Below are 13,279 nucleotides of genomic sequence, written 5' to 3'. Positions count from 1 at the left end.
CCTTATGGTACAGCTCGGGAGCAATCCTCATGTAAAGGTTCATGTCCAGCTCATTGTGGTAAGTAACGAAAGGACGAGCCACAGCACCACCAGGGATGAGGTTCATCATAGGGGTCTCAATCTAAAAGGTTTCAAAAAGAGTGTTAAGAGGATGTGTGATTAGTAATTTTCAAGACAAACTGTTTCCAAACAAACTGAAGATATTCAGTGTGAGATATGTGACCCAAATTCTCACCTCTAAGAATCCAAGCTGGTCCAGGAAGTTACGTAAGTATGTGATGATTTTGGCACGGGTGATGAACTTCTGTCTGACATAGTCATTGAGAATCAGATCCAAATATCGCTGGCGGAATCGTGTTTCCTTTAAGGGACAAAGGGTTTGAATGGATGCTGTAATCTTTAATCAGAACTAATTCACAAAAGATCTCATGCTGGGATGTTGTTGAGAAAACGTTAAAAGCTTTGATTTAATAAAGAGGAACTAACTGATCAGCAGAAATGAACAGAATTTCATGAAAAGGAAAGTTCACAACATCTATATTTGTTGAATGGTACAGATAATGTAAATATAATGTGTTTAAGGAACAGTGGTTGTATGTTAAGCTCAAACTTCAGGGGTGCTGGAAACAATGGAATCCAATAAAACAGGTAAAGTTAAAAGCTACTACACCAATCAGGTTTGAGCAGATTTTTTACCAATGGGACGTTTACCACAGAAGCATGTGTAGCCCATAAGAAGTTTCAACAGTAAACTCTCCTCTGTTAGAACACACCCAGAGCAAAAAGTCAACCAAGCAGTTTAGGCCTCTTCATGTTCTGTTGTAACAAAAATACTTTTTAGCAGGAAAGAAACCTTACTTAGATCAAACTTTTGAAGTAAATAAAAAAAATCCACCATGAATATCAATTAGAATATCATTAAATACAACTTTTGTCAGCAGAATAGTGAACATTTAAAGTGGCAGATGGGGCATTTTCATGACTGCAACAACACATTTACCTGTTAACACTATAAATTAATTGCTAGACAGGCAGAGTTAAATTTCTAATATAACTCAAAAATGTTGTCTCAGTGTTATTTCACTGGCCATTTAGAATGACTCATTTATAACCTTATTTATAACAAGCTTTAAAAAAGAAAGAAGACTTCATTATCACTTGGTGCTGCATGTATTAAATATATAGAGACATAGAACTTTTATTTTGTTGTTGTTTCTTTTAAAAAAGAGAACACATACTAAGAGTGAAACCGAAAGGCATTATTTACCTTATCTTTCAGGCCAAAGTGGAGATGGGGCAGCATGTGCAAACATGGTGAAAGTAAGGTCATCTCAATGGGAATGATACTCAACTCCCCTTTCTTAGTCTTCCCTGGGTTACCACGGACACCGATGATATCACCACGTCGCAGTTTGTTATTAATGGCCACAAAGTCTTCTTCAGACTTGTAGTTTCTACCACACAAAAAGCAAAAGTGAAAGGAACATTTATGTTGAAATCTGAGTATTGTAGTCCAAGGTTCCAACTGACAAACATAACAGCCTGTGTACATTGTTTTCAATAATAGTTAAAACGCTACCTTGAGTTGGCCATAACCTGCAACTTGACTCCTTCACCTCGCAGGTCGTAGAAGAGCAGCTTGGCTCCAGAAGCTCTCTTGGCATGGACACGACCTGCAGCACAGTTTTAAGACTGAGACATTAGGAGCAGACTAAATAGCAAATATTTTTAAGATCCTTAAAAATATTCTCAGTACCTGTCACATTAAGAACAACATCAGACAGCTGATCTCCAGCCTGTAGATTATTGTACTTCTCAATGAACTCTGTGAGTGACAGGTCTACATGGTATTTGTGTGGGTACGGATCCTCTGCTGTGCCCTTTAGCTCCCCGATGGCTTGGGAGCGAATCTTGAAATATTGCTACAATAAAGGAAAAAACGCATATGATTGTTGTAGGTCTTACAACTACAAGTACAAAACAGGGATAAATAGCCATGCACAAAAACTTACATTTGGGTCAAGGGACTCCTCATCCAGTCCAGCGGCATTTTCAGCAGCAGGGCCATTTGACTCCTTTTTTTGCTCCACCAGGTCCTTCACCTTAGCTTCTTTCTCAGCAGCTTTCTTCTCAGCTTTCATACGCCTCTTCAGCTCACTGTTAAAAACATTTGAAAACAAGACAGCGTTGACCAACAAGTCATGCACTTTAAGTTAAACATTTGCAATTTTTCATGAAAGTTCAACTTACAATGAATATTTGCCCAAATTGTTAAAGTGCAAGGAAGTCACATTTATTGTCTCTTCTGTTAAATGAATGAGTGTAATAATTTGAAAACAAAATTAAAAAGGAACCACACTGACTGTGATGACAAAAGGTTGGTTGTTTTTCTCACAGGAATGGAAAAGCCACCAACCTTTTGTCACCTCTCCATCGGTTCCCATGAATTTGAGTTGGGATTGTAGCCATACAGGGGGGTGTACGTTTATACCACTGTCCCCTGATCACATAGGCCTGGCACAGCTGCTGCCTGGCTGCTCTGACCAGACACAGCATGCTGTCTAAACTGACTCGGTCAGCAAGCAGACCTGTGGAAATAGACAGTGTGTAGACCAATATATTGTGCAGGTTGACTTTGACAAATCCTGGACAGGTTTAAGCCAGCAACAACACATCTTAAATGATACTAAAAAGACTTTAGAGGTAAGATCTAGCTTTATCATTACACGCGTTTGGTAAGAACAATTTCACCCTTGCTAACACTTACTGCCTTCAAGTGATGATAAGACAACATTTATTTTGATGCTGGGTGTACGGGCTCAAAACGTCACATTAAATACTTAAAAATAACGTAACGTTTGCGATTATGGCCATTGCTTTAAATTATTCTCATGTCCATTCGAAAACGAAAGCAAAATTCACATATCTCTTTTTATCACAACCCGTTGGAGTTTGTAGTTTTAGTCGTGTAGAAAATACATTGGGAAGAGGGGCAACGTTTATTTAAAAAGACTAGTTTCCAGGGACCCTAACAAACTGCATGATGGGATACACAGGCTAACCACACACATCCATATGGAGCCATCACTAGGCTAACATCTTCTTACCTGATGCAACATTGAACGATACAGTAGAGACTCATTTAAACGGTCACTGCAGTCCAAAACATACATTTCTATAAAATGTAACAGTCAGGACATAAGCGTATTTTATTTGTGACAGAGGAAAAACGTCGCCTTACTTTTTGCTGAGTTTATCTCCGTCTACCGCTGTCACCTCGGCCATGTTGCGTGTGCTTCCTTCAGAGTTCTAAGGAGCATGCGTACGCCGCAAAAACGCGAGAAATGGGTGGTGCGTTCACGGTGCTGCCAATTGTATCGTAAACGAGTTTATCAATCACTACTCGTTACTTTCAGTTATGTTGTGACATTTTCTTTACCGCTCGATAAGTTACTTATACAATTAATTAAAGTGTTTTGAGTTCTGAAGCCTTATTTGTATAGGCAACGTAGAATAATACAAAAGAAAACAAGAACAAGCCATTCATCCTATTAGATAGGTAGATTGATCTTTATTAATTAAGCTCTAAATTACTTTTGTCATTATTAATTTTCTAGATGAAATGAGTTAAGTATATGAGAACTGTAAGCAAGAATTTAATTTTAAAAAAGGCAGAAAAAACAACCATACAAGCACACAAAAAATGCAATGTTTTCACAAAGAGACATTTACATAATACATTTTATTTCTGTTTGGACTGCCTTTAAAGCAATTTCAACATTTGTTGAGAAATAATTTCAACAAGTGACATAAATAAAAGAAGAAACAACATCCAATTTGCTTCATCAGAAAAGGCTATATAGAAAAATATATATTAAAAACTGACAGATCTACATTTACAGTATATTAGCTGCATAGCAGTTTTTGAGAAAACGTGTCTGCATCTATGTTGGTCAAACATTAATGCAACATATACTTCAGAACAATCAAGTTCATATGCATGACAGAAATTGCCCAAGACACTTATCGACCACAAGCACATTCTTGTGGTCACTACAGTTGAGCCTTAAAAGCACGTTGGTAGGCCAGATGAAGTGGTCGCTAAATGAGATGGAATCTGAGCTTTCTCGTTACCTCTATGGGCATGTTGGTCGGAGAACAATTTAACACTTTTATCATCTCCTCAAGGCACATCTTCAGCTTATATTAGAGTTTAAAGTGACTTTTACAAAAAAGAAGAAAAACCCTGTGTGGCAAATGCTGTTGTTACAGTAGTGGACAGGAGATTGTTCCACTGCAGGAAACAGAGACAGTGAATCCAGATAACCTTTATCCATGCCTCAGCACAACATACAGTTCACACTGACTACATACAGAGTAACACTTTTTTTAAAGTGATCTGTTCCAATGATGTAAATAGACGCATAATATTATTGTATTTAAAATAATTATCTTCACAATGTGTGCTTTAAACATTCTGCCTCTCAGGAAGACACCCGTAGTCAGATTAAAAAATACTGTACCTAATAGCTAAATTAAATTCTTGGGGCTATTTATTTTATTCTAATTTGTAAATGTTTCCATTTTTTCTGGGTATAACAGCATAGTTAAATTAAAATATCAGCAAGAGCAGTTCTTTTACTATAGCCTTGAACAACACTACCATGAACTGTACTTAGAAAAAGCGACCTAGGCCAATGGTTTTAGTCCTTTGGATAGATCTCAACTGTGCTTGTTGTTTCAGTAGTCAATCCAAATTAAGACACATCTGCAGTAAAGTAAAGTCCTTGGTGGACGCTAAATGTGGCTGACATTGACTGCAGGCTACTCCAGTCAAAAATAACACCTTCTCTTATGCTTTATCTTCACAATGGGACCATAACTTACAAAAAGGTTCCAATGTATTTAATTTAACAGCAAAATGAGAAGAAGAATAACATTTCTTGATGCTATAAAACAACTGAGAAGTTTTCCTGTTTTCTCTGGTGAGCTTCAGGGCTTTACTTTACAGACAGATGCAACCATTTATATATGTAATTACTGTATATATATATACCTTCTGACAGTGTTGCAATTTAAAGACAAATTTACCTTTACAACGGTGTAACTCCACATGCACAGTAATGTACAGTCATTAGTAATCACAGTGTAGGAAATTAAATTCATGATGCAACAAATCATCCATGATTTTAACGAATAATTAAGGATATAACCAACACACTAATAAATTAGGCACACTCCCAACACAGCAAACACACACACACACAAACATCAACAGAAACGCAACACACATCAACAAGTCATAAACTGAGAACAGCTTTTCCACTTCTCAAGATGAAGAAAGATATTATCTCCCAATTCAGGTTTCTTCAGGTTTAAGGTCCCTTTAAACACACATACAACTCACATTTGTCAAGTCCACATAATCTCCATCATTAAACCAAAAAATCCTGCTATTATATTGTTAAAGTGTATCTAATGTAACTGTGTTTCTGACCTGTTTTCAATAATCAGAGTAGATAATGAGGAACATGAGACCTGGGATTGAGCTAGTTCTGCCAACATTAGAGACCAGCCCCTTGTTCACGCAAACAGAGTAAAACCAAACATACAAAAAGATCATAATAAACAGAAAGAAACACAGACAGCTGGACATAATCATGGAATCTATGACTAAAACTGGGAAAACGAGCCTGCCTACGCTTTCCTTAAGGCAAAATGCAGAATGCAGAAAAACAAAATCCTCATGAGTCAATACAAATCAATACAGCCTCTCATCAGGAGTCACTTGGGGTCAATTGTTCCTAAAACCACTGGCCAACTGCAGAGAACACAGAATCATTACAACTTGCTTGTTTATACAAGAAAACTTGTAAATATATCGCACTTTAATACCGTAGTACAGATGAGATGCACAATGAACAATCTAATCCTAACAAAATGCTGCTTATTTTCAACATTCCCTAAATTCACATCATATTATTACAAATGGTACAAGGCTCTTTTAAAGCACATTCAAGAATACTATTCCAGATCATGCGTGCCTGACGCAAATTAAAGCAAATGATTACTAATATTATAGAAATATTTTTTTTAAATACTATTTTTCACACTATTCTCTCTAAATAAATGTATGTGTAAATAAAAGTTAAACTGATAACCACTGTAATGACGATATTTCAGAAGAGGAATTGGATCAACATTGTCTTGAATTGTCCAGATTTGTAATAAATTAAATATCAGAGGATTTTGGAATGAAAAAGAAATGTAACATGGCTGGCTATCAATGACACCAGCTAAAAAATATATAGGTATATATCAGATTAGAGATGTTCTCTCAGAGCCTGTACGTTGGCATAATACTGCCATGCAAACATGGCGGGAAATGTATCCTGTAAACGGTAATAAAATCACAGAAGGGCCACCTCTGCTGCGACCGCTGTTTGTCACATTCTAGTATCACCTTTCTGTGAATTTTATGAACCCCAAATAATATGAATGTCAACCTAAACCTTGCTTCAGTCCATCTAGGGTCCACATGGTAACTGCATACACTCAATGTTATTCTACATATGTTTATCCTTTTTTTCCTCCAAAAAGTGTTTCTGGGTGAACACTTTGCTGGATTTAAAGTTTCTAATTTTCACAGTTTGTGACCTAATCTGCCCACCACATCGACAGCTCTGAACTGAACAATAAATATTCCTTGCAGGTACCGTTGCACCAAACATTTATATACCAATACTTTAGCACAGCATCTGATCTTTTTTCTGATCACATGTTGCACTAGTTTTACCCTAATTGTCTAATCGATTTAACTTCTCAACATCCTTCTGTCTCCACAAATCCAATTTCCATTCACTATTCCTTCTACACTGTTGGAGAGGGATTTTTTAAAATCCCACCCTATCAACAATGGTAACTTAGCACATCTTTCTAGCCTGGATCTGCCTCTAACATTCGTGCTGTACCACACACACTCCCGTCTTCATACAACAGAAAAAAACCCAAACAAAACAAAGAGGACACTACTGACGATATAGAAATCGCTTCAGAATACAACTAAAAAACAAAAGTTGGTAACACAACTGACTAACTGACAAGAACATGTATTAACACAAAGTAAGATGGAGGACAAAATTACAATTTTATTCTACATCTTACCTTATTAGTATTATTGTTTTTACATAAAGTAAGATACAGATAAAGATTGGTCTAATTTAAATTAATTTAAGTTTGTCACAGACCTGAAAAAATATATTTTTTTTTTACAAAGATCATTCAGTCATTTATAGTTAGAGACATATCTTTCTTTGGTCAACTGGCTGGACTAAAAACCTACCAAAGAATATGTTCTCTACTTTGTCTTTAAAATTATTTCCTCAAATCCTCAGCTTTGGGGAGGGGGTAATTGAAGTGTTAAACAAAATATTATTTTGTGACACTGTCAAAGCCACTGCCACTCTGATTGTCTCCTAAATGTTGTTTTTATTCAGGGAAAAATAAATATTTTAAATGTTAATAGATCAGATTAGATCAGCGGTTCCCAACCTTTTGTGTACCAATGTCTAGATCGGCCAGCATCAGCCATTATTGAAGGATCATTCAATTTTCTAAATAAAACATCTTTTAGACTTTACTCTGTTAGTATCTGCCTTTAAATTACCTATCATTTGATAGGAAAAAAAATAAAGGAATATGACTGGATTATTTTTGAATGAAGTAAATTAGTAAAACTGAAGTATGTTTTTTCACTGTGTCCCACTGCGGCCCGCTACCAAATGACCTACAGGCGGACCCCTGGATTAGATAGTACTTCATTAATCCCTTGGGAGACCCCCTTGGGAAATTAAGGAATATGAGCGGGTCAAGGTGTTGCTGGACTCCTGAAGGCTCACCAGCAGGTCATCCATCTTCTCCATGTTCTGTGGACCAGACATGCTGTTCTGCACAGTCCTTGGCTGAGACAAGGATTGGCTAAGCAGGTTCTGGATATGCACGTCATTCTCTCTTTGGTTCTGACTTGACTGGCTGATGGCTATGATCTGATCAGAGACTATGTTTCCAGGAGTGTTCATGAGCTGGCTGCATCCTGCAGGCAGAAAAAAGACCAGTGAAATTAAACAGGACCTATTGTGGTAGTTTGAAAGAAACACAAAGTGAACACAGGGTGTATACGCACACACACACATCATGGAACTTCTATAACAGAAGTGCTATCGCCTTTTTTGCAACAATGACATATTTTGGTCACTAGGGGGCAGCAGAAACAAGTTGAGAACACAACACCCACCTCCCCTTTTCAGTCACTCCATAAGCAGTTAGTTTAGAAGAAAAGCAGTGCAGACTCATAAATGTTTGCTCGGCAATTAAAAGCTTCATGTTTGATGTACAAGTATTTAATTATTAACCCAAAAGGTAATTACCACCACCTTATGGAACACTAAAGAAACCATGTGACAGTCAACTCAAGGGCATGCACAAGTGACCAAGTGACAAATGACCTTCTTACCATTCTGAAGCCCAAAGAGGAAAAGACCAGGTTGCTGTGGCTGACTGGGCGGATTAAGGCTTCCACTCACAGCAGTCTGAAACATAGTTCCTGGCCGTTGGACAGAAGACGAGGTGGTTGTCTGGAGGTTTGCCACACTGTTCTGAGGGCCAAACATGGCCGACTGTGCCAGCTCCTGAGCTAGCCCCCCCTGCAGTGAAGACATATTGGACTGAGGCATAAAGAGACCCACAGGTTGCTCCTGCTGACTGGCTGAACTACTGCCCAGCTGCATAGGCTGCTGTTCCTGAAACAGGACTTGTCGTTGTGAATGAGTGGGATTCCCCAAAGCCATTGGTTCAGTTCGATCCTGCTGGTTTACCGTCACCATATTTGACTGGGAAAAGAGCATAGCAGAGTTTTGGGATTCTTGAGTCACTAAATTGCTGCTAGTCAAAGGTGGCATCTGGCCTTGGCTGTTAAAGATGAGGCTAGAGGCCTGGTCCGGTGAGGACAGTGTGTTACTGCAGAAAAGGAGACCCGCCTGCTGTTGCTGCTGCCCAGGTGACAGAGTGTTTGTAGATGGATGAAAAAGAGAAGCCTGCTGTGGTGGCTGTGTCTGTGCCTGAGGCTGAGGGGGCTGCTGCTGCTGCTGTTGCTCCAGGGGGCTTATCTGCTGGATTGGTGAGAGTTGGTTCTGGGTCTGAAATACTGACTGTGGCTCAGCGACAGGGGATTGAAGAGCATTAAGGAAAGCAAGCTGTTGCTGTTGATGTTGATTTTGCTGCTGCTGTGAATTGCTGGTTGTGAGCTGAGTGGGCAGAGATGTTTGAGGGAGGAAGAGTCCAGGGTTGGAGGGTTGTTGCTCTGGAGACTGTAGTACTGACATGTTATTTTGAAAGAGAGCTGCCTGGACCTGCTCCTGAGATGCCTTCTGAAACAGAGCCCCCTGAGGATCCTGTGATTCTGTCAAAGGGCTGGGATTGTGGAATATGGGTGGTGATGGGTGAGAGGGTGTCTGCTGAAGAAAGTTGGTTTGGATAGAAAGCAGATTATTTGCCTGCTGAAAAAAGGGTGCCTGCTGCTGCTGCTGGACCTGCTGGAAAAGAGACCCTGGGTTGGAGACCACCCCTTGTGGTGAGGCCTGCTGTTCAATGTTCTTTCCCTGGGACACATTTTGATAAAGACCACACTGCATTTGAATTGGTGGCTGAAAAAGCTGCTGCTGTAAATTATCCAACACTTGTCGCTGCTGCTGATGTTGAAGCTGTTGTTGCTGCATTTGTTGCTGCTGAACTTGTTTTTGAATCGGTTGCTGTTGTTGCATGTGCTGTTGCTGCTGCTGTTCTGACATGGAGTTGTCAGACTGCATAGCTAAGCTACAGAAGCCTTTGGCTTTAAGTTGTCTAACTGCCTCCTCCAGCTGGGTCACTTCATCTGGCTGGAAGAGTGGAAGCTCAGGCTGCTGCGGTGAAGGGTCCACACACAACCTCGCTACACCTCCAGATCCACTGGCTGGCCTTTCCTGGCCCAGACCTTCTCTAGACTCCATGAGGAACTGTTGGGAGCTCTGCTGGAGAAGGGAGTCTGTAGGCATAGAAAATGAGACAGTAGTAGCAATGTCCTGCTTGTGGATGGTGCTTAGGGACTCAGTGTTGGTAAAAACAGAAGCCTGGTTGTTGTCTTGGTCAGCTCCAGCTTGTGACAGGTTGGTGGGAAATGGTCTGTTTGGGTTAAGATGTCCAGCAGCTAAGTCTGTGCTCTGCTGGGCTGGACAAAGGCCTGGAGTCTGCGGGGAACACAAAGTGAAAACCTAAAAGTTTATTTTGATGTTGTCGATGTTGCATTCAAAATAAAGACCACACATAATACTGTTACCAGAGTTAAAAAATGAACTGTCATAACCTTAAATTGTCTCGATGATTGGAGATTGCTGCTCACTTCCATTGGAGTCACATCTTCTCTTTTCACTGCTGGCAACCTTGAGGGAATCAAACCACCATCTAAAACAAAAAGGATTGTTTTTTTTAAATTGTTAATTATTATTTATTATTAAATTGTATTATTCTTAGAAAAAAAGACACTCTGCGCCTAATTGGTAATCAAGAATCTGAAATGTGTTTTGTATATATACTGTATATATATATACACACACATGTTTGTTTGTGTACATTGTGAATAACCTTTAATTGGTTCATCAATAGTACAAGTCTTCACTGGAGAAGATATCTCTTTCTTCACAAGAACATCTTGCTTTACTGCAAAAAAACATTAGCACAAAAATGTTAAACAGTATACATTAATCACCATTTTCTTATGAAAGAACATATATTTTAATTTGTTATTTAGAAATTCAAAAATCTTGAAATGTAACAGAACAGCAAACAGGAAAACAAGAATACAAACCCAGGTCAGGAGTGTAAGTAAAAGGTTGAACATCATGGGATCTGCCAGCATTGGTCATCATATAGACTCCCACATGTACCACAGTGGTGATATTCTGATTCTGATACGGAGGAACCTTTGCGATCAAGTGATTCTATAGGAATAAGAATACAAATATAAAGCACCGACTCCAGCAGTACATCTGCAGTACATGTCAGTCTGTCAGTAGAACTACATGTACACTTATTTATTTTAAGTCTTATTGTGGGTTTTAATTAACATAAACTCTCTATTGTCATGATAATGTCCACTAATGTAAAAATTTAGTAAGGTTACTTTATTTAACGGGTTTTGGTTAAACAAAAGAAGTATTCACCAAAATAACCTATAATTCAAAGGAAGAATTCTGAAAAAAGACACAGAGTTCAGAGTAGTTTAAAATAGTTTACAATAATAGATAAAGGAAACATGTATCCAGCGGTGATAATGCACAGTGTATAACTGTGTGTTATATTTAGGCTGTGTCAACATGGATTGGACGTATGGTAAATAAAAAAGAAAAGCATTAGTCTTTCTGTTCTCCACTGAATAATCTGTCTACCTACACTTCTGTTCTCAAGGCCAAAGGTTTAAAGGAAACTACTGAGGGAAAAAGTACAGTAAACACTTGGAGACCGAGTGTAATTAGGTCAGTACACAATGGGCCCACTCAAACCTTTGAACCAGCAGCCATTCAGATGTATTACATGATTACAAGGCTCACACAAATCTGACTCTATCTTCCCACTTAATTGGCTGCAACTACTGCTTTTAGATGACCTGATTAAATCACACTTTACCTGATGAAAAAGCTCCATGTCGATTTCAGCCTCTGCTTTCCACGAACTATCGTCTGAAAATAGAATGTGTTTTGTTGATTCACAAAAGACAATAATATAAATATATATATAAATTAATACAGAGTTCGTTCAGAGAGAAGTTTTACCAGAAATATTCTCTTGAAATATCACTTTAGTGTCCTTTAGGAAGTTTTTGCCAATGATGAAGACTTCCTCTCCCCCTTGTACTGAGCAACTGTGTAGTGACTTCTTCAGGATTTCTGGCAGCCCTGCAGGTTGGGCTGCAATGGAAGAAGATACAAACAATTCATTTACACTCACTTTACTTTGATTTGACATCAATCAATGACAGATGATGGATAAGGAGAAAAAGAGCCGAGGTTTTCTGACACAGTTTTAGTTTATGCATTACCACTTGATATAACTGACACAGTGGCAGAAACAATCAATGTTTGATTGAGTATGCAAAACCTGAGTGTCTGCCTCCCAGTCTGTAGACAGATAACATCACCAACACACAACACCTTGCCTTGAAACTACAGTGGTGCACAGCTGAGATCAAAATAAGGCCAGAGTTCATGGATAACCGTGTGTCGTTCAACCCTATACATCACTTTCCATTTTTTTACTCAGGATATGATGATGATGATAATAAGTATTCCAGAGTTTTGGTACACTTTTTTGAGGTAAAAAAAATACCTCTGAACGTTTTTTGCACCCTCTAGGTGGCACTGGCAGCCCAAGTTTGGGCTGCGGCTATGGTTGAGTAACACTGCTTTATATTAAGTACTTCACTGTCGGCCCCTTATGTATATGTAAGTATTTGAGCTAAAACAAACCTGATGATTGTATTGTTCTGCCTCAAACCCGACAAATGGGTTAGTACTAAAGGTTAGACTAAAACGCAGAGATGATGTGGTTGAGAGCTGACCTACTCCAACATGTATAATACCCTTTTGACACAGGAGCAGCATTAATAATGATTAAGGTATTTTCTAGATTAAACAGTGTAACTCTCTTAAATAACACAGTAAGCACAAAGAAATGTGTATATCTTTCTTCTGTGATCTGTTATACATGCTAACTGCTAACAGCTATAAGCCAAAAAAGAAGCTGAAACAAACACATATTACTAACTTATTAAATTGTGAGGCTGGATGTAGAGAACATGTGTAAACATTTTTTACACAGATGCTAGTGAACCGGGACAATGGTGCGTCAGATGGATTAGTTGAGCTCCACCTCTAGTTGACTCAGGTGTACTGACGAACAAGAATAAACCCAACCATGGGAAGGCCCACATGGACAATGTTTTCCAATTGGCCCCGTGGTCTTAGAATATCCTAACAAACAAATCACTCGCCCAGCAGTTTGAAACCCACTTTACAACTCTGTATCACACGCAAACAATGTCACACTCTTAGATGAATGCCAGAGGGAATTACTGTTTTTAGTTCTGAGGAAATGTATTTCCCTGGATTGCATGTTTGTGGTGCAAACAATGGAAGTCCCCACACTTCTATTGTTGTACACTTTCCCTTTTTCTCCAATGCCTCTCTCGCAA

General features: G+C 38.7%; 2 protein-coding genes across 7 annotated transcripts in view; both read right to left on the bottom strand.

Annotated features, from left to right (window-relative positions):
- Positions 1-3,396, bottom strand: part of kars1 (lysyl-tRNA synthetase 1) — a 6,522-nt gene extending 3,126 nt beyond the window's left edge. Inside the window, exons 1-8 of one of the 2 annotated variants that reach the window (XM_025053540.1) lie at positions 3,242-3,362; positions 2,417-2,588; positions 2,013-2,157; positions 1,757-1,922; positions 1,580-1,673; positions 1,268-1,454; positions 236-361; positions 4-121 (exon numbers count right to left, since the gene is read on the bottom strand). In XM_025053540.1, coding sequence (XP_024909308.1) covers positions 4-121; positions 236-361; positions 1,268-1,454; positions 1,580-1,673; positions 1,757-1,922; positions 2,013-2,157; positions 2,417-2,556 — 976 coding nt within the window. In that variant the 5' untranslated portion in view covers positions 2,557-2,588; positions 3,242-3,362. Of the gene's footprint in view, positions 1-3; positions 122-235; positions 362-1,267; positions 1,455-1,579; positions 1,674-1,756; positions 1,923-2,012; positions 2,158-2,416; positions 2,589-3,241 lie in introns of both variants that reach the window. The other variant, XM_025053542.1, reaches the window with a different exon arrangement.
- Positions 3,397-3,723: 327 nt separating this feature from the next.
- nfat5b (nuclear factor of activated T cells 5b) overlaps positions 3,724-13,279 on the bottom strand; it is a 24,983-nt gene continuing 15,427 nt past the window's right edge. For all 5 annotated transcript variants that reach the window (XM_017030695.2, XM_008337025.3, XM_008337024.3 and 2 more), the window contains 7 exons: positions 11,862-11,996; positions 11,716-11,768; positions 10,898-11,030; positions 10,675-10,749; positions 10,397-10,494; positions 8,513-10,280; positions 3,724-8,092 (listed from right to left, as the gene is read on the bottom strand). In XM_017030695.2, the coding sequence (XP_016886184.1) occupies positions 7,821-8,092; positions 8,513-10,280; positions 10,397-10,494; positions 10,675-10,749; positions 10,898-11,030; positions 11,716-11,768; positions 11,862-11,996 (2,534 nt within the window). In that variant the 3' untranslated portion in view covers positions 3,724-7,820. The remainder of the gene's footprint in view (positions 8,093-8,512; positions 10,281-10,396; positions 10,495-10,674; positions 10,750-10,897; positions 11,031-11,715; positions 11,769-11,861; positions 11,997-13,279) is intronic.

The sequence above is a fragment of the Cynoglossus semilaevis genome, unplaced genomic scaffold, assembly GCF_000523025.1.
Source record: "Cynoglossus semilaevis isolate Cse_v1.0 unplaced genomic scaffold, Cse_v1.0 scaffold1102, whole genome shotgun sequence".
Classification (NCBI taxonomy): domain Eukaryota; kingdom Metazoa; phylum Chordata; class Actinopteri; order Pleuronectiformes; family Cynoglossidae; genus Cynoglossus; species Cynoglossus semilaevis.
The sequence above is the reverse complement of the archived record's forward strand: the minus strand, read 5'-3'. Positions and strand labels throughout refer to the sequence as shown.